This window comes from Rhinolophus sinicus, linkage group LG10 (assembly GCF_036562045.2).
Source record: "Rhinolophus sinicus isolate RSC01 linkage group LG10, ASM3656204v1, whole genome shotgun sequence".
Classification (NCBI taxonomy): domain Eukaryota; kingdom Metazoa; phylum Chordata; class Mammalia; order Chiroptera; family Rhinolophidae; genus Rhinolophus; species Rhinolophus sinicus.
Genome location: NC_133759.1, coordinates 75,918,336 through 75,939,695, shown reverse-complemented (window position 1 = coordinate 75,939,695; position 21,360 = coordinate 75,918,336). Strand labels below are relative to the sequence as shown.

The following is a 21,360-nucleotide window of genomic DNA, read 5'->3' as shown; positions in this document are numbered from 1 at the left end:
GTGTGTGTGTCACCTGAAACATAGTTTAGGGGAGGGATCTTGTTTACAGACTGCAGATGCCAACCCTGCCTGACCACCAGAAGAGGCATTTGCTGAACGAGTCACTAAGGAAGTCTGGAGAACCAGACTTGAAAACAGGAGGGACCAGGAGGGTGCTGGGCCCTCAACTCCACTGCCACCAGTAATCCCTAGCTGTGCTGGGGACTGCATCAGTACAAACGCTGAGGCCTGATTGGCTAAGTCCAGGTCTCCTTTGCTGATTTTACCCAAGTCCCCAATGTCAGTAGTGGAAGTGGGGGACTGCCTCCCTTCAAGACTCAAGAGGTAGGGAAATTCCCCAAATGGACAATGGGTTCAGTACACTTGGACATTTGGGGACATTCATTCCATGGCCCAGAAAGAACTTTCTTCCTCTTCCAATTGTTATCAAAACATTTTATCCCACTCCCCTTTGGAGACCCCAGTAGGTGGTGAGGCACGGGGGACCTGGGCACCTATCAGGTAGGGGCTGAGGACCTGGAAAGGCTTCTCCCCTGTGTGCTGGAGACACCGATCTGGGGGAGGGCTGGGGTTGGGAGTGGGGAGTTAGGTACTGGAGTCGTATGAAACATAGAGCCTGCAGTACCCTCTGCTCTGCACGGGCCCTGTGTACACAGAATCAATGCTAAATTCTCAAGTACATGTGTGAAAATCTGCTTTGGTCTTTGTAGCTGCAAACGCCAGGGACAAGAACAATTGTCCATGCAAACATTCAGTGTATTTTTGGAAGCTGGGCATATTAAAAGGGCTGTGTATGTGTATTTAAAGCCAACTGACCCCAAAGTGAGAAATCTCTGCTTCTGGGCTTGTTTTCTGATGTGTATTGTCACTAAGTGCAACTGGTTGGGAATTTTAAATAGTCGTATTCATAGCAAAAGCATTAGTTATAACAGTCGTGCTATTGAGCACTGAACAATGTGGACATTGTGCCTTTTTATGAAAAACATATGGGGTTCCTGCTGAGCCAGTTACAGGTTCTAACATTATGCTTGGAGCGGGGCCTCCACTCCGAGGTCCTCAGCCTAGTAGGGCAGCTTTGCTTTCATACACATTCTGGATGGAATCTACTTATTTCTGCCTTTTGCCCTGCACAGTTCTCATCACATTCTCCCATTGTGATATTCTTAGAAACACACTTCACGGTGTCCATTAGGCAAGTGGAAATTGTGTATTTCAGACAAAGCATTTCTAGGCATGGGCCGAGGGAGCAGCGTCGGCCAATGGCCCGTTAAACTGCACTTTGGTTTTGTGCTGGGATTTTCCACGGGAAAATATGAGGCTTCTGTGCTTGTCCCTACCAGATCGGGGGAGCCACCAAAGTAGGGCCACACCTCCTGCGCCGGCCCTTACATCTTGCCTCTGTCTCCTTCCTGCCTCAGTTTATCTCTCTTCCACATCATTATTCCTTCAGAGGGCAAGAATAGGTGGTTCGGTATTGGCACCACAAACGAAGACCTTTGGAGGGCCCAGAAGCGGGGTCAATTCCACCCTCTACGATGCTGCCAGCAGAGGGCACTGTTCTCCTTATGAACGGTGCTACTTACACTTGACCACCCCGAACCTCTCCAGCTACCAGGCCTTGGGGTGAGCCACAGGGACTTTCCTGGCCCTGCTGGACCTGAAGACTGTCTGGGTCTTTTTTTTTTTTTTTTTGCCGGAAAGCAATCCTATCCAGACAGCCCTGGGAAGACTGGCTCGCTTTCCTTTGTTGTTGGTTAATGAGAAGTGGAGGAGGGAAGCGGGGGCCGTTGATCTCGAGTATCAGTAGCAAAACAAGCCTTAAGTTCCCCAGGGTGGATCAGAGACTTTCATGGGTTTCTGTTGGGATTTCTGCCCCCCACCTCCTGAAACAGCCTGCGCCTCCGCCTGTTCGACCCGCCCCCCAGCCCCGCTGCGCGCGGCGGTGCCCACTGGCTCTGCGGACCGCGGGCTGCTGCTGGGGTTGTTGCTGGGCAACGGACAGGCCCACGGCGGCCTCCCCCGCTCGCTTCATCTCGCTCCCGCTGCTGCTCCTAATATGGATGTAATTAGTGTACTTTTCACCTTCAGACAGCAAATTGAAAACGGAATAGGGAAGCAATGTTCCGCATGCCCCAAACCCGCGCGCCATCTGCCTTGGACAGCCTGCTCCGCACAGCACGTACCTCCGCGAGCGGCTGGCGACCACCTCGGAGACGCTCACAGCGACAAATCGCTAGCTGTTCATTCACATGTAAATCAGAAGTTTAAGAGGGAATTTAGGTCAACAGTGGTTGACGACCGCAGAGCGGAGAGGTGAAAGGGGAGTCTAGGGGGTGGAGACGGCAATTGCTATACAGCACTCCTCCCTTGCAAAGACCCTGTGGTTTTAGTGTCACAGCCGACCTGCACGTCAAGTTGAGGTACCTGTTTTGAAATTCCCATCAGCATCGACTTCCTACGAGGAGGACTTTTTCTTTTTTCTGCTTTTCCTCTGAAGGATAGGTCTGCACCTCCCTACCCTTCCCTCTTCCTTCTTTCCACTTCCCTGCAGTCACACCTGAGGCCACCTCTGCTTCAGGGTTCAAGTCCAGAGGTGTGGCAATGCCTGAAGGGTGAGGCCAGGACAGAGGTTCGAGGCCAAAAACTACCTGGGAAGCAATAGAGTCTATGTATGCAAACATTTAACAAAGTCAAGTAATTTCTTCTAGGAAAAGGCCAAACAAAAATGGGGGAGAATTCCTGTCCTGGGTGGGCCTAGCTTTGTAACTGTCTGGTGAGGGGTGAATGACCATTGTTTAGGTCTAGCAGGTCAGAGTAGGGATTCTTGAAGAAAGTGAATTAAGAAAGACATTGTTATATCTATTTGAACTAAAGTGATATTACATACAGAATATGGAATAATTTTCCTTTTGTGGGAATATGTTTTCCCTAGCAGAGTCGATTGTTATTTATGTATACAATTATTAACATGGTAAAAGAATGTGATCTTTCTTGTAAAGCAAAGCCGCAAATCAGAGCTATTTGGTTTTGGAATGCAGCCAGATACGCCTACGGGACCAACTTGGCACCTCTGCTAATATTTCAGGTTGGTACTGTGGTCCCTAAAGTGCTCTACCTTCTCATCCCCTATGCTCCTCTCCCCACAGCCTGTAGGACAGGTCCTGTCAGTCGTGTCCCATAGAAAAGGGAGATGGTGCTTGGAGAATTGGGTGACTTGTCTAAGGTCACTAAATGAGCAAAGGGCTGAGATTGAGACCACCTTGCTTTTCTGCAACAGGACATTGTAATGGGAAGAGCACAGGATGCCATCCAGACTCTGATACTTAGTAGCTGAGAGGCCTGAACAACTTACAACTCCTCCAGGCTCAGTTTAAAAATCAAGATATTAACAGTATATACCTTACAAGTTTATGCTTTATACCTGTGAAGTGTTTAGAATCGTGCCTGGCACTTAATAAACACAGCTCATGTATGCATTACCCACACCCTGGTCTCCATTAGGTGAGATATGTTCAAGAACTACCTCCAACCTCCTCTGAAGGAAATGTAAAACTTTATCTAAAAGCTTGCTCTGCCTATGACTCACACGAATCTACGCCAACAATTAACTTCTCCCCCATTAAAAGGAGTGATTCTCTTCCCTGTGACAATTCTAACCAGCTAAATTGCCTTAACTTATAAACAATTATTTTTTGCGTCAGTTGTTGGAAATACCCTTCCACAGGTGTACCTCCTGCTAGGTGATATATGGCTCTTGAAAACTTCCCATATGCACATCAAACCATAATTTCCTACTAACTTACCTTATAGTTTCAGAAAGTCTTGGCCTGCAAGAAAAACAACAACAATGGTTTCTAACACCTGAGTTTTAGGCTTATTGATCCTAAACTCTTGCTAAATGTCTTATCTCACTTGGAAGGCATACACACACCCTTTTGAAACACCAAGATTCTCTTCTGGCAGTTCAAATAACCCTCCTCTAAGTATGCAATAAACATTAGTTACTGTTATTACTTCCTTGCTGGTTTAGATTTTGATCTTTCTCAAGGTAGGTCATACCTGTTTATGACCTTTGTTACCGTGTCTCAGTCAAGCCTCTCTTTTACCATGGGAAATCTCTAATATTTTATTCGTCTTCTAGATCTTCAGCTACTCAGATTGCTATAATTATTGCCTCCCACAATTTTTCTGCAGAGGCAGAAGATTTAATTTGCATTTAAAAATAATTTATGCAGCTTAACTAGAGTTCCAGGCAAGGAAGGTGGGAAAGGTCAGCTCAGGGCTTAATTGTCTATAGTTTTTGGCTACCTTATCTGTGTCTGGTTGACTCCTGAGTTTGGTTGACTCTTTCAATAATAGAATGCTTGAAAGTGGCAGAAGAAGGATGAGGAGAAAAGAAGAAGTTAAGTAGATAAAAAGAGAAGAAAAGAAAAACACAGTAGCAAGAGCTGTAGAGGGTTTCATGGAAGGACATCCTCATGTAACCAGGAACAAAATGGGAGACTTTATTTCATTGCTTGAATCAAAACATTCCATTAAGGACTGCCTTAAATAATTTCAGAGGCTTCACTGATACCTATATGGGAAGGGAGCCCATATGTTATTTGATATAACTAATGACATGCAAACACAATTTGCAAAAGCAGAGCATTACCACCATATGATATAGAAAAGGTTGTTTGAGCAAATAGATTCCACATCTTTAAAACAGAAAAAGAGTCACTGTAATTACACTGTGTTGAACCTGGGAAATCTTGGCAATACCTACAAACCTTCTCAATTACAGATAGGAGCAAAGGTCTAGAGACGTTAAGTCACCCCTCTAAAGTCAATGAGCAAAGAGATTCTGCATTTGCTGTTTTGGAATAAGTTGTTTGCTTTCCAATAGTTTTTAAAAATGGATATCAGTACTTTCTGTTTGTACAGAACTTCCATATAAAATAGTTGGTCCTTAATTATATTCATTACAATTTAACCAATTATTTTTCTGGTGTAATGTTATGACATTTTTTTGGAATGGCGGCCCAACTTTGCATATTCACCTACTGCACTGAAAGGCTCAGCCAGATTTGAAAACCACAAATTCAGAAACATGGCACAACAATGCAATTCACAAATAAATCACATTTTAAAAAGTTAAATATTCACGCCAAATCAAAATGGCCACCCACCAGTGCCAGAGACACATGTTTACATTTCACCAAAAAGACAACCACGAATTAAAAGTATTTGCCCAAATGTCTCTTCTCTTATTGTTATATCATCTTTACTCCCAAGACGCACTTGTTTCCTAATATCTAGCATTCACAGTACAACTGAAATTACATTCACAACGGTTATATTCTGCCTTCAAGACTCTAGAATCTTGATTGCCTAAAATGAGGTAGATAGACATTTAAGGGTTTTGTTGGTTGGGATTAACTTCCTTTAGATCTTGATCATATTATTTTTTAAAAATAGAATTCCAAAATATTTAGCAAAAGATTGAAAATGTCTGAACATTTTCCCTAAAAATTGAAAAATATAATTTCAAAAGGTTATTATGAACATTGTTTTACCTCATTTCAATTTAAAAACAGGATAAAAGCATCAAATTATAAAACCACCACTGGTATCTTAAAGCTGACAACCACCCAACATCACACAATTAAAGAGATCCTTGCAACTAGTTCTGGCTTGGGAGTGTATAGACGCAGAGGCACTGGGTTAATTCATTCAGGGACCAGACCAGCTGCCGCCCCTTAACCTTTGATCCTAAATTTCAAGTTTTCTCCAAAGTTCAAGCCTGACTTCTGGAGTTCTTCATAGAAGGCTCTCAGTGAGATCTTGATTCCCATCTCTGGAGACAAGTCAAGCTTCAAAGAGAAGCTGAAGGCCTAGGCCCACCTGGTAAAACAGGCCGCAATGGACAAAGTTGGAAATTGGATGGAGCTGAAGGTGTTGGGCCGCTATCTTGGGTAGGCTTAGACTGTGAGGGGCAGGCCCGGTAGCCTCAACCAAGCCATAGCCTCAGGGACTGTCAGTTTGTAAGGGCAGACTGAGCATTAGACCAGCGAAAGGCCCCAAAGTGGATCGATGAGAGATTTCTGAAAAGGCTGGCAGGCCACTTCGAATCTTCGTCTTTTTACGAGGAACAATGGGCGACGCACCCAAGAACCTGCTGAAGGAGCCTGACTTCTTGAAGCCTCGTGCCAGGTCATGGGGCAGCAGGTCGTCGGCCGGAACACCCAGGAACGCGCTGGTGGTGGAACTGAGGATGGTGGCGGCAACCTGCACTGGGCTCCGGGCCGCGTGACTGCCAATACCACCACCAATCGCATCCAGTTCCGTAGAGCTTTGCAGGCGGGGGTCGCCCAGTACACGGCGCATTGCATACGAGGCGCCGGGCGACAGGTACTGGTAGGCGCGCCGCCCACTGTGGTCGCGCACGTGTACATGTGCACCCAGGCCTACCAGCAGCACGGCGACATCCTCGCGGCGGTGCAGAGCGGCCAGGTGCAGTGGCGTATAGCCGCCATGTGAGCGCGCGTTCACGTCGACTGGCGCGCCCCCACGCCGCGCGACTTCCACCAGCTGCACCACCATCTCGCGGTCGCCGCTCTTGGCGGCCCAATGCAGGGCCGTGAAACCAGACATGAAGTCGCACTTGGCCGCCAGGCCGCAGTCGCGCAGCAGCAGCCCGTGCAGCTGGTGGGTCCAGCGGCCACAGGCCGCCCGCACTAGCCACTCGTGCTCGGCCGGCTCCAGGGGCACCGGGGACGGCGGCGGCGCGGGGGGCACCTCCTCGGTGTCGGGGGTCAGCAGGCGCGGGCCGGCGCGCGACAGGCGCCTCAGGTGCGGGGAGGGGCCCAGGCTGAGGCCCAAGGCAGACTCCTCTACCGAGATCAGCCGCGGCAGCAGCGGGGAGACCCGCGGGCTCGGCTCCTCTGACAGCTGCCGGCGCAGGCCCTGCTCCTCGGCCCGGATCCGAAACGCCGGGGGGCCAGGGACGCAGCGCACCGGCAGCATGCAGGGCTTCTGCGGAGGCGCGCGCCTAGGGGGTGGTGGCGGCCCTGTCGTCGCCCCAGGCCCGGATTCCGGGTTTGGCGGCCCTGCGCCGGTCAAGGTGGCCTTCGACGGCGCCCCAGGTGGGGCCACGTCTGCAGAGGGGCCCTCGGTGGGCTGGGCTAGCTCAAAGGCTGGAAGCCTGGAATCGGAGGCGCCCCCTGACTTCTGGGCCGCGCCTATCAACGGCTCCCCAGTCGGCTGAGTGGGCTCAGAGGCCGGAGCCCCGGGGGTGTTCTGTGGCTCTGACGGCGGGGCCGGGTCCTCAGGTGCTTCCACTGCCCACTGCACCGAGGCCAAGGACGGAGCCCCCGAAGCAGCGTTTTCCCCGTGTGAGACTGAAGTGATCTTCGATGGTGAGGATGGTGCCTCAGGGGTGCTGGGGACGCAGGAGGGTAGGGGCTCTGCTCCTTCTTGGGGCCGCGGCTTCTTCCTCAGCACCACGAACTTGACGCCGTCGAGCTCCTTCACCACCGCCACGCTGTTGACGAACTGCTTGAAGCGGTCCCTGCGGGCGGCGCGGCCGCGCGGGTCGCCCGCCTCCAGCAGCGGCTGGAAGCGGCTCACCAGCTCCGACTTGCGCACCTTTCCGCCGTGCTCCTGCAGGAAGCCCAGCACCGCCGCCTGGGTCGCCGCAGCGGCGGCCGCAGCGAGCGCCATGGTCCGTCCCTGCCCGGAGGGGAGCCGGCCGCCCCCTCCCACCCGCCCTCGGTTCCCAGCTGCCGGGGCAGGTGGACGTCGCGGCGCCCGCTGGGACCCACCGGGGCGGAGGTTCCGGGAATCACGTCAGCCTCGGCCAGGCTCACCTGGTAGTTTTCACCGAGGTCGGACGGGCGTATCCCTGAAGCTGGACTTCGGTCGCGCCCGCGCCGCAGGGCCGGGGTGTTTCCCGGAGGAAAGCGCTGGGGGCCGCGGCGCGCGCCCACCGCCGCCGCGCTGCCCGGCCCCCTTTTTTCGGGGTAGGATTCTGTCTTTATATTCTGTCCAATGGGCGCTGGGCTCCATCCCCCGCGTTCGGTGCTCGCCTTACAGGTGACAGCTGCCACCAGGGCCGTTGGGGGGCGGAAATTCACCACCACCACCCCCAACCAGGGAATTAAAGGCGCAGTGCTGCGCTTCAGCTCGGCTCCGGTTGCTAGGTGGATGTGTTCCCCGGGTATGCCGTGGCCGACCCGCGATTTTTATTCCTTTAAGAAATATTTCACCGCCACAAAAATACTGGGCGATTACTTAAAAGCAATTTTCTTTTTTTTAAAGACCATCAATACCTCTCCAACAGTCGATTGCCTTTCATACTGGCTTCATGACATTCGCAGCAAAGACAATTAATTCGCTGTGCGTGGCAATGTATGTTACCCGAGGTTTAGGAGAGACTTTTAAAAAGCAATTTTCTCATGATAAAATAATACATTTTAACTTCGGATTTTGGGAATAAAACCACAGGGAAACAAAGAAGAAAAAATATCACTTGAAATCACCATTAACGTTTTGAAATATTTTTCTTCTACGCCCTCCATACACATGTGTATACATGTTTATGCTTTAACATAAGAACGCGAAATGGGAATCATGCTATGTTTTAAAAACTTAATTTAATTCACAAATATTTGTTGAGCACCTAGTTTGTGCCAGTACCTTTTTAGGTCGTGACACATCAGTTCGTAAGACAGACAAAAACCTCTGACCTAGTGGAGTTCACAATGGTGGATGGGTGGGCAGAAGTAATATGGTGAATCTGAAAATGATATAATATGCTAGATAAATACTATGGAAACCATAAAGGAGAGTAAAACAGAGGAGGGGCAGGTTGCCATTTTCAACCTGGTGCTCAGGGTAGGTAGGATTCATTGTGAATGTCACAAGTAAGGACTTAAAGTGATCAGGGAGTTATGTAGTTAGGTGGGAGAATAAAGGACTGCCAGGGCAAGGTGGGATCAATTTCTTAATTTACAAACACAATGCTACAAATATATGACCACAGGCCCCACGTCGTAAGTAGTGCTGTAGTCAGAGAGAGCAAGACTCTGGAGTCAAAATTCCACACTTGAATCCTAGCTCTACCTTGGGCTAATTGCTTGACCTCTCTCTGTGCCTCAGTTTTCCTATCTGTAAATTGTGTGTGTGTGGGGGTGATATTAATAGTACTTACCTCTTCAGGCTCTTGTGAAGATTAAGTGAGAACATAAGCATAAAACACATAGAACAATGCCTGTCCCACAGTAAACATTCACATTATTTTTAGTTGTACGGATACTACTGTTATTATTACTCATTGAAAAGAGAAAGAGAACAGTAAAATGTGAAAGTTCCTCTTTTTCCCAATTTCATTCACCAGAAGCCAGATCTGTCTTCAGCCCTGTTTCCAGAATGCATATGCTATAATCTTTTTTCCGTCACTTTATATTATATTGTGAGCCTTCACTTTATATTATATTGTGAGCCTTTCCTCCAGTGACGATAACTATTCTTTAAAAATATATGATTTTAATGATAGCATCACATAAATGTAGTATCACACTTTGTTTTCTTATAGTTAATAGTCTATAATGTTTCTAGTTTTTAATTCTTATAAATGGTGCTTCTTATATATAAAACTTTGTGTACATTTAAAAATTAATTCCTCAGGATAGAATCCTACAAGTAGAATTACTGGGTCAAAGGGAATTAATTATTTGTAAGACTCTTGAAATTTATTGCAAAGTTGTTTTCCAGAAAAGTTACAGCCCCATGAAAGTACTTTGTTTTTCGTCACTTGCATTGAATAGTGTCATTTGTCGATTTGAAAGGCAAGAAAAATTGTATCTCTAATCTCCATTTATTTTATTACTAATGAAGTTAAGCATTTTTCATTTTATTTATTGTCTATTTGGATTTGTTCTTTTGTGAATTGCCTTTTCCCCCTTTATTAATTTTTTTTGTTGACATGTAGTTATTATCCCTTTATTACATATATTGTAAATATTTTCCCAGTTCGTCATTTGTCTTTTTTTTTAAGGAGGGTGCAGATCACAGTGGCCCATGCAGGGATCGAACTGGCAACCTTGGTGTTTTTAGCACTACTCTCTACCAACTGAGCTAACCGGTCACCCCATTTGTCTTTTAATTTTGTTTTCTGGTGACACTTTTCATTTTTAGGCAACTAGTTTTTGTCAATATTGTATCCTTTTAGCTGAAGAATGTAAGTGCAAGATGAGAAGGTACATCTCCCATTTAAATGAGAACTTTTAGGATCAATTTACCCTATAGTGCTAAGCAATCTACATTAGAATGGTGGGAAGTCCCTGAAAGTCCTTGTGGTTTTAACATACAATGAAAGCTGTAATCACAAGGAGCACTTGGTTCCCGAATCACTGCCAGACTGTTCTTATTGGACTGACTTTGACTGTACACTAGATGCTGCTGCAGAAATCACCAAGACGTGAAATAGACATCTTGATAAATGCAAACTGCCTTAATGTTTCTGTTAGACGACCTAGTAGTATGGAATTGTTATTAGTGCAGCCATTTGCTGGATATTGCAAAACAAATATTCCAGTACAAATGAAATTTAAAGAAGTATTTCCATTGTTTTTCCAAAGAAGTTAACCCCTCTCCTAACGATATTCAGGAAATATGATTTTTATTCAGTTGAAATGTATTAAAACACCTTCCACTACAAAACAAAACAAAACTTTAATCAGCTATCATTTCTGTCTAATTATTACCCCTTCTTTAAGCCCAGCTCAGTTCCTACCCCTGTACAGTGTTCTGCACCTGCCTCAGGTGTGTCATCCTCTTTACTTCTGTAACTTATTTCAGCAAACATCTATTGATTATCTTTGGGTGAACGACAGTGAGCCAGGTACCCTGGAAAGAAGACACCTGTCTTTGGAGAGCTTACCATTTAGTGAAGGAAGGAAAAACACAATTATGTTATACGTCCAGATGAAATGAATGCTCCCTGCACTTACCAGCAGGTCGATTCTAAGAGAGGACCGTGGGGAAGCCTTCCAGGGACAGGCTGTGAAAACAGGATAGGCAAGGAAGTTGAACTGTGAAGGCTTGAATTCAGGGTAAACGGTGTCTAGTGTGTTTTTGGCTTAGTAGGGTATGTGTTAGAGATACAGAAGATGATGATGGAAAAGTAATCTGGGGTCATGGATGATGAACCTTAAATGCTAGCTTGGACTTTTTTCTGTTTGCTGTATGATGCCATTGAAAGCTTTTTTTCTTCTTTTTAAAAAGTAGCTTTAATTATTTTCTAATTATTAAATTAATAATGATGTTTTCCCAGTTCTCAATAGTTTTTAAACTATGAAAGAATGGATCACATGTTAGAGAACCACTCTTAATGTTTTTGGTTTCTTCTGTGAGGAGCTTTCTATGTATACATAGATATATATACACAGCCATGCATACCTTTCTATACAGACAGAATGAGACCACACATTGTTTCATAAGCCATGCTTTACTTCCTGCTGTAACCAGTGCTGGTGTGGTGAGTGGATGGAGGAGGGGGTTCGGGGAGATGGCAAGGGTCATCAAGTCAGGGCAGTCGGGGCATTAAGACAGGGATGGATGCCAAAGACGGTTCAGAAACAGAACTTGCATTTTATTACCTGTTTTAATTTTTAAAGTCACATTTCCTTCGTTGCGATTTTCATTTCAATAGCCACTTTTTATATTTGATTTTCTTAGCTTTTTCAGGACAAATTGCTGGGTTCCTTGGAAAAATCTGTGATCTCATGGGCAGTGGAGCCTCAATCAAGTTGCCATTTTGTTACTGCCCGCTCACTCCAAGGGAAGCTGGAGAAGATTTCCCTGTTCAAGATCATTATTGATTTATGTGGTTTCAACTCATTCTGACTGAGATCACTAATTATAGACAAGGGATTAAATACTGATTGAAAAGGAATTGCTGGTACAAGCAAAGTTCATTGACAGTGTGTAACAGGCTCCAGGCTCTGAGCTATATACAAAGATACGTGCCCAAGGTCAGCCCAAAGCTGAGCCCAAACTCAAACCCCAGGCTGTTGCCACAGCTAGTGCTCATTTACCATGTGAAATTAGATCACCAGTTACTTAAAATTGATGTTCTGATGTTTAATACATAAAGGAAATAATAGACAAAGGGAAAAACTCCTCAAATCAAAATGTAGCTTAAACCTTTATACTTGTGCAGCTGAACATACTCAGCTTTAGTATTTTAAGTGATTAGGTTATAGTTTGAGCAAAATTAGGGTGACAATGCCAATGACATTCAGTTCCCCAGGCTGTTTTTAAATTTTGGTGCCCTGCTACCAGTGAGGCCATTGAATCAATTCTTCCAGTGACCAGCAGTTTGCCTGGAAACATTAGGAAAAGAAAATATAAAAGGTATACTTATAGCAAGGGTAAAGTCTATGATGTGTCTTGAACATGGGAGAAAGCAGCTGGAAGGCCATTTGTTCCTAGCTCAGTATCTTAAATTTGGAGGTGGGCAGGGTAGAAGGCACTTTGTATTTTTTTTAAAGCCCCATTATTAAATAAATATGAAAGTAAAATCCCTCCATAATCTGTATTCTCTTACAAGTCTGTTATGTTGCATTATGTTGCATCGCTTGTTCCATTCCACACTACCCTGTGAACCCCACAGAGGGCCATAGTGGATGATTTATGTTGGTGATTGTCTTGTCCCTGTCAGGGCAGTGTGAATAGACTTCTTTCATTAGTCTTAGTTCTCCATAATCGGTCTCCTCTGCCCCCTGTTGTGTTCACCAATGCATTGTCATCAGGAAAGAAGAGTGTCTGGGGTCCCAGTAGACGGAACCGGCGGGGATGGACTGCCCAAAGTGGCTGTAAAGGGACTTTGCCCACATATTAAGTTTTGCAGTCATGACTTCCGGAACGAATTATGTTTTGTTCCTGCTTACCAGGGGAAAAAGAAGGGGAAAAGTCATGCCTGTGACTTTTTAAGCCCAGTTCTTTCCGAGGTCAAAGGCACTTTATTTCTAAATCTTAGCAACATTTGTCAGATCCCGTGCCTCTGTTGTAAACTGAGTTTTTGTATCGGTGATTGACTTTGCAGGCCACTTATCTGCTTCCCCAGACTTGCTGGTTGCTAGGCAGGGAACCATTAGGCCTGGTCCACGGAGACTAGGAGAGCTGTGTCCTGGCTAGGAGCGAATCAGGAGAAGACGTTGCCCTGTGCTACCTACCATCGGTCATCCCGTACTTGCCTGTTTTATTCTTATAGATAAGTTTTGACTTAAAAGATTCTCCTCTGCACCCCAGGAGGGACATGTTGGGGCTTTATTCTCCTTTCACATGGGTCGGTGTCTAAATTAGGAGAGCTCAGTTTGAGAGGCGTGCAAAGTGCTATTTTAACTGGTTCCTTCATTGTAAACTGGAGTCCTTGCTTGGGTCAAGGTGGCTGAATCAGCAACCCAAAGGCCAGACTTCCATTCCGTTATGGAATACCCATTCAGATGGGCTTGGAGATGACTGCACCAAATGTCTGGAAATATGAGATCCACCAGTAGCATCTGGCTTTAAAATAGATAGGTAGAAATAGCGCCACTCTTCCCTAAACTCTTGCTGTGCTAGTCTACCATGTTTAACTTGCCTTCCCGTTAGCAACATGGGTAAAGGTAGAAAGAATCCTTAGACATCAACTTCTCCAGTTTCCTATTCAATAGTTCTAAGAGCTCATTGACAGAGAGCTCAGAGTAAAATCATTTGAAGTACGTTTTACTAAAAGACTGAAAATTTATGTGTTGATTGAGACCCTCCCTTCTAGAGGGAACGTGTTGGGGGAGGAGTCAAACTGAGGTCTGTGTGGTTGGGGGAATGGCATGAGGTGGGCAGTGAGGTGGGTGTGGTGAGTTCTGGGTTAGTTCCGGGTCATCAGAAGGTCTGCTTGCTTGTTGCTTTGAGACCATCAGCTAAGTAAATATTGAATAGTTTTATTAACGGCCCTCAGAGTAATAATATGTGACATTGAACAATGAGCAAGAAACAGGAAGATGAACTGCCTCTGAGGCTATGGGGTCTGGGGAAGAAGTCCTTAACAGTGCTGGTTTAACGTATCTGACTAAGCACCAGTGAAACACTAACCGGACGAAATGAAAACAAGGATGATATAAGTCTCCGTTCAGCTACCTATCCCCAAGGTGGCTCAAGCTCCCAGGAGCAAGAGGCTGTGTCCTCATTAGTTGAGACATAGTTATAAATGTTCAATAAATATTGATAATGATGAAATAGCAACAATTGCTCACATAATAGTGACTTTCATTGTTTTGATTTTTCATTTTCAGAATGGGGCCACGGGGGGTAACCATCACTGGCGGTTCCTATCCTCTATATTATAAAACAATTCCAGATAGAATGGCTGGAGCCAGAGCAAGGAGCAAAAATACAGAGGTGCTTGGGGCCCTTGGCAGGAGGAAAGGCTCTGCTTCCCCACTAGTCTCTAAAACACAAACTACTGAGGGCTTCTGTCTTAGTGGGAAGAGGCTGGAAGCAGCTGCTTGGCTCTGTATGTGCGGCGCCATGTTCCTTCCTCTCTTCTTCCCTCTGCAGTCTTTCTCTTCTTTGACAATGATGATAGAATTTCCTGGGCAAAATAATCCTTTCTTTTTGAACTGGAAAATTTTGTCAAAATGTCACGATGTTCTAATGTCCTCTGAGCTCAACATAACTGGGCCTTAGAAACTTTCCAGGGAAGAGACAATAAGACCACAGTCTGCACAGAGCTTTCTGTGTGGCTGTGACAGTGAAGACAAAAACAAGCATGCTAATGTTGTTGCTCAGGGTCGGGCTTTTTTGCTGCTGCTGCTGCTTTGTGGTAGTTTTTCACTATCCAGTCTACGTTTTTAAGGAACATTGTTTATGTCTCCATTCAGAGAAATTGTTTATGTCTCAAAATGAGCAAATCCTGTGTCATTTTCCATCCAGAAGGTGTAGTGGTTTGAACGGTGTGCCCCCCCCGCCCGAAAAGATATGTCATGTCCCAGAACTTGTGAATGTGACTGTATTTGACAAAAGGATCTTTGCAGATGTAATTAAATTAAGGGTCTCAAGATGAACACAGCTTCGGCGCTAAATCCAATGACAAGTGTTCTTAGAAGAGACAGAAGGGGATAAGACACGGAAAAGGAGAAGGCTGTGTAAAGATGGAGTCATAGCTTGGAGTGATGCCACCGAGGAAACCGTGGAACACCTGGAGCCACCAGAAGCTGGATGACGCAGGAAGGATCCTCCCCTAGAGTCTTTGGAGGGAGTGCGGTCTGCTGACACCTTGATCTTTGGCCTTCTGGCCTCCAGAACTGTGAGAGAACACATTTCTGTTGTTTTAAGCCACCCAGTTTGTGGTAACTGGTTAAGACAGCTACAGGAAACTAATACAGAGGATTTGAAGGAACTGAGGGATTTAGCCAAATCTTGCTGGACAAGCAGATTCCATCCTCAGGTCCCTAGGACTCAGATGACCCAGGGCTGTGAAAAGATCTGGTCCAGGCAGGTCTCGACTAAAATCCATGGCACGGCTCCATGGTGGAGAACCCTGACATGTAGACCAAAATTTGGGAGCAAAAATCCCCTGACCACATAAACGAGGCAGGCTCCTCATTCTAGGAGGTATTTTATGTGATGAGATAGCAGGCCAGCAGAGCATTTTTACTCTGCTTGGGAGGGGTGTTTCTTGTTAGTTCAATCGCTGAAATGCTAGCCCCTGACTCCTCCTCTACCCAGGACGGACTTTCACTTTCACAGAACTCCACCACCGCCCTACGCTGCCTACATCCCTCTGGAGTCCACAGCAGGGCCTGCTGGGTAGTCATCACCAAGCTGAGAAAGTTGACAGACAAGATGAAACACCTTCGTACTTCTAGTATAAAGAACAACAGGTGACGCTTCCTATCCTCTATGTTATAAAACAATCACCTGGTGAGGAAGACAGACATATCAACAAAGGACTATGGGAGGATTTACTCAGGGCTGGGCAGAGATATGTTGGTGTGCTGTAGGCAGAGGAGGGAGCACGTCTCCTCGGGAGAATCTGGAAACTTTCTGAGAAGACAACCTATCTGAGCTAAGTAATGACCAGGAACTCTGCAGACTGAAGAGGGAGAGGAAAGCCTTCTTGGCAGAAGCATCAGCGTGAGCAAAGACATGTAATATGCTTGTGAGACAACAAGAAGCTCGGGCATAAGAGAACAGGGGTGAGGATTGGGAGGTGAGTGAGTACAGAAACAGGTTGGAGAGGGTGGCTGGTGCCAGGCTATTAAGGGCCTCGCGCATCCTCGATGACTCAAACTGAACGTGTCCAAACTGAACTGGTTATCTTCTTCCCGAACCCTCTTCTTCCTCCCCCAAGGTTTTCCAGCTCATGAAAGGGGTCATCACCCACCCACCCACCCAGGCATGGGTGTGATTCTTTCTCACCTTCTTTAGTACCTCTTGAATCCATCTAGCTCTCTCCATTCCTGTGCCAAGCCATTGTCTGTCATCTCCAGCGTGGATATCTGCAGTGGTCCACCCATCCCACACTGCCCCCTTGCACCCAATCTCCGTGCTCTCAGCGTGTCTTGCCTCTACTCCATTCTTAACTGCAGCCAGAGTGATCCATTTAGAACACAGATCTAATTATATCACTTGTCTGTTTGTGTAAAACTCTATTTTAAATGACTCACAGGACCCTCTATGATACAGTTTCTGATAAAAAAAATATAAGCCCAGAGGAGCTTATAATGGAAAGCAGTAGTGCCCTGACATAGCGTTCCTCATCCCCAGGCTTTCTCCCTATAGAATGGCTATTGGCCAGTTCTGGGTGTTGGTACTTCTGGTGATTGCCTCCATATCCCCAAATATTATGCTTATACTGAAGCTTCTTGATTTATCAATCTTGAATATCCTAGGACAATAAATGAGGGTTTTGTTGATCCCTGTTACCTTTTGTCTCTCTTCTCTATCCCCCAACTGTTCCCAGTTCCTCCTCTGCAGCTTCTACATAGCTATCTGGTGGCCGTGTGGTTGATGAGTGCAGACAGCCATGTCAGGAAGACCGGTTAGGAAGTTACTGCTAGAGTCCACAGGAAATGAAAAAGCTCTGGACTAGGGCAGTTGCAGGAAGGTGGAGAAGAGAGTCCAGTTAAGGAGATGTTTCTGAGGACACAATCAGAATTTGGTGACTCTTAATACAGAGATGAGAGGAAGTAAGTATTCAAAGATGATTCTACAGTTTCTGTCTTGTGAGAAGGGGAAACCAGTGTTGCTGTTTGTCGAGATAGGAAGATTGAAGAAAAGGAACAAGTTGAGTTTGGACAAGTTAAGTTTTCTTTTTGTTTGTTTTTTTGTGTCTTTTTTTTTTTTTTTTTTTTTTGACAAGTTTTTAAGTTAAGGGGTGGGTCACCCGGGAGGTAGCTACAAATGAGGATCTGGAGCTCAAGAAAAACATCTGAGCTGGAGCTCTGGGAGTCATGAACTTCTAAGTGGTGGATGACATGAGGGTGTGGGTGAGCCCATCTAGAGAGAAGGCATAGAAGAGCAGGAAGGAGCAGGTAGAACCCTGAAGGGGCAGGTGGAGGAATAACTCACGAAGGAGAAGAGGAAGGAATGGACTGAGAAATAAGGCCGTAGGGAAATGGCTAAATGGTGATACGGCCATCCCCTTGAAACATGAATGAAGAAGAGCCATATGCACTGACAAGGAGCAAAGTGCATGCATGGTATTTGCTTAATGAACCCAGCAACTTTATTCATTCAATCAGTATTTATTGAGGACCTACTATGTGTCCAGGCACTGGAGATTCATTAGTGAGCAAAACAGCCCCAAATCCCTGTCCTCGTGGGGCTCACAATATAGTGGGGAACTCAAGTGACAAGTAAAGAAAATGAAATGCAGTCTGTGAGAAGGTGGCAAGTGCTAAAGAGAAAACAAAGCCGGGAAGAGAGATAGGAAATGTAGAGAGAGTTGCCATTACACATAGGGTGGCCAGGTGACTTTTGAGAAAAGACTCAAAGAGTGAGGAAGCTAGCCACGTGGATATCTGGGGGAGGACATACCAGGTGGGAGAGGAATGGGCTGGGGGTGCTCAAGGGTAGGCAAGGAGTTCAGAGTGGCCAGAGCAGACAGAGCCAGAGAAGAGGTCAGAGGGCTTAAATTATGAAGAGCCCAGCAGGCTGTGGTGAGGAGGAGGCTTTTACTCTGTGGGAGGTGGGAGCCATTGCAGGCATGTGAACCTGATAAAGACAGGATCTGACTTGTGCTTCAGTAGAATCACTGATTGAGCAAGAGAACTGACATCGAAAGTTCGTGCTTTGAAGGCCCAAGGCAATGATAGATAAAGCGTAGAAGGAGAAAATGCAAAAGTCAGAGGTGCACTCGCACAAGATAAATATCTCTGTGGCCCAGAAGCAGAACATAAATCCCAAGACTCAAGCCACAGGCCTGATGGGTCCACAGTGGACATATGCAGGAGTTTGGCTCTTGTGAAGTGCCAAGGGCTAAAAATACTCCTCACAAGGTGGTGGGTGGGGGTGGGGGCTAGAGCCAGACCTACTGTGGGAAATCAAGTCCTGGGATGGAGCCTGTAGGATGAGATGTATTTTTTTCATTTTTAAAAAAATCCATACTCTGTGCATGAATTCTACTTTTGTTTGTGACTGGACAAATATTTGGAAATATGTGTCCACTCATGGAATGGGCTGGGAGGCTGGGGCAGGGGTCTCCCACTCTCCTTTTTACATACTTCTGAGGTACGTGGCTCTTTCTCTCAATGACTATATATAATATTACAGAGAAAGTAACAGGAGCCTAGTGCAGTGAGGACAGAGTAGGATCAGAATGGAAAAGAAGCCACCGGGTTGAGCCATTAAGAGGTCATTGGTGGCGTCAACAAAACAGTTTCCTTGGAGTTGTGGAGCGAAGACAGATTGACAGACACAAGACAAACGAGTGACTTAAAAAGCAGTCTGCTCCTTCCAGAGGCTGGGCAGGAAAGGGAAGGGGAGCGAGAAGCAGGGGGCATGAGGGGAAAGGGGGTCAAGACAGGCTTTTTTAGATGGAGGAGACTCAAGGGTGTTGGTCAGTTAAGAGGGTAGGAGAAGGAGGGAGGGAGAGATTTAAGACGTGAGGAAAGGAATGACCGGGGAAGGGTTGGGGCACTACTTTCTTGGAGCCCAGAGGGATGGTGGTCCAGGTGGCACTGCTGGACACAGGTGTTGGGCTGGGGGAGTGGTGGACGGTGGGGTTGGTGGTGAGGGTTTTAGAAGCTGCTTCAGTGACAGTGGCCTGTTTGTCCCCCATCTGGACTGCCCGTACTTTTCTAACGCTGCATTACACTGTGAGGGCCGGCACCACGCCTGCCCTCCCCAAGGCTCTAGCACACAGTAGAACTTTAGTTCATGTTGGTTGACTGAATGAGTGGATTTCCTTTGTGAAGAAGAGGTGTCGGCATCAGCTGAGAGTGAAGGGGATAGAGTGGGGGAGAGTGACTAATATTTGGAGCAGCTGCCCTAGGGATGGAACAGGATGGTGATGAGGAAAAAGTGCAGGACTTCCAGCGATTCCGGGAGGTCTGCTGAGCAAGGAACCACCAGGAGGTAGTGCTGTCAGGCAGCAGGGCTTGTGATCCCTTTTCCCCTCTGCTGCAAGCCAGGCAGTGCAGGAGCATGCCGAGAAAGCAGATGGGCTTTTTGTAATGTGAGCTGACCTGCTGTCATTCTCTCAGTGGAGGCCTGGAAGAGTTCATGGAGCTCCCCAAGGCCCTGGCTTCATTCCTAGAGAGTGTTCTTGCCTTGGGTGGGCCTGTCCTTTGTGTTTGTAGCTGCTGTGACCAGAGTAAATTAGTATGGAAGCGTCAGCCCAAATGTCATCATCCCCAGGGAAACCTTCTTCTGGCCTCTCCCTCCTCTGGATCCCGGGCAGGGGGTGCTGTGAGTGCCACTAGGAAGCCTGGGCTGGGGGTACAGTAGCTGCCAGGACAGAGCACACCCTGAGGACGAGAGCCCGCCTGAGCCATCAGCTGTCCACCAGCAGGCCTTCGGGAGGATGGCTGAGCCAAGGCGAGCAGGAACGATGGTGTTAGCCAGGACACAGGGTGCCGCAGGCCTGTGGAAAACCAAAGTACACGCCATACTGGGCAGGCTAGATGAGTTAGATGATATAAGGGGGAGCGGGTGGAGGCTGGCAGCGAGAGGCGGGAACAGGTTGGCTCAGGATTTGGGCTTAATGGCACTGGGGCGTGTGCCCTTTCATTTGACTCCCAACAGATTTTGTTTTGCTGAGGGCAGATTCTTAAAGGGGTGGGTGACCAAGTGCAGCTGTAAGTGATAATAATTCATAATTTTTATGTTTTCCCGTTGAACTCTGACAGGCAGACAGTAAACCATGCCTTATTATCCTCAGGCCCACGGCAGTCAGTGCTCTGCAAACCTTTGTGGCGTAAATGAATAAATGACCTCAGTGTTTAGTCAGTTCAGGAACTTGTATAATCATAATAGCCTGGGCATCGAGACCCTGAGAAGTGAGCTAATCCTTCCCCTCCCCTCCAAGAGGGACTTCACAGATGAGGACACATTCTAAAGGCCCTGTATCCACAAGTTGTCAGAAAAATGGACTCTTTTTATGTCAAATGAACTCAGTGTAGCTGACCTGGAGTCCGAACACCAGACTAAGGGAACTGGTGTGACTTCAGGCATCAACTCATCTCCCTGCCATTCTCCCCCTCTTTCTAACAAGACTCCAATGTTGTTCAGCTAGCAATGCGCCCAGCCCTAGGGAATGAATCATTGTCTGTCGTGTGGGAAATTATCTTGATATTTCCAAGTACTCCATCGGGCAAGCTGTCCGGAAGTCATGAACAGAAGGATTCACTGACCAATTTAAGATGGTCGAATCACCCAGCTTAAGGATTTAATTTAAAGATGCAGTGAGGGGCCGGCCCGGTGGCTCAGGCGGTTGGAGCTCCATGCTCCTGGCTCCAGGGGCTGCCGGTTCGATTCCTACATGGGCCAGTGGGCTCTCAACCACAAGGTTGCCAGTTCGATTCCTCGAGTCCCGCAAGGGATGGTGGGCAGCGCCCCCTGCAACTAAGATTGAACACGGCACCTTGAGCTGAGCTGCCGCTGAGCTCCTGGATGGCTCAGTTGGTTGGAGCGCATCCTCTCAGCCACAGGGTTGCTGGTTCGACTCCTGCAGGGGATGGTGGGCTGTGCCCCCTGTAGTGGCAGCAACTGGACCTGGAGCTGAGCTACGCCCTCCACAACTAAGACTGAAAGGACAACAACTTGAATCTGGGCCGCGCCCTCCACAACTAAGATTGAAAGGACAAAACAACTTGACTTGGGAAAAAAAAG

General features: G+C 46.9%; 1 protein-coding gene across 1 annotated transcript; it reads right to left on the bottom strand.

Moving 5' to 3' along the window:
- Positions 1 to 4,481: 4,481 nt before the first annotated feature.
- On the bottom strand, positions 4,482 to 7,844 carry SOWAHA (sosondowah ankyrin repeat domain family member A). Its single transcript, XM_019756142.2, has one exon. The coding sequence runs from the start codon at positions 7,702 to 7,704 to the stop codon at positions 6,010 to 6,012; it is 1,695 nt and encodes a 564-aa protein (XP_019611701.1). The 5' UTR covers positions 7,705 to 7,844; the 3' UTR covers positions 4,482 to 6,009.
- Between the last annotated feature and the right edge of the window lie 13,516 nt (positions 7,845 to 21,360).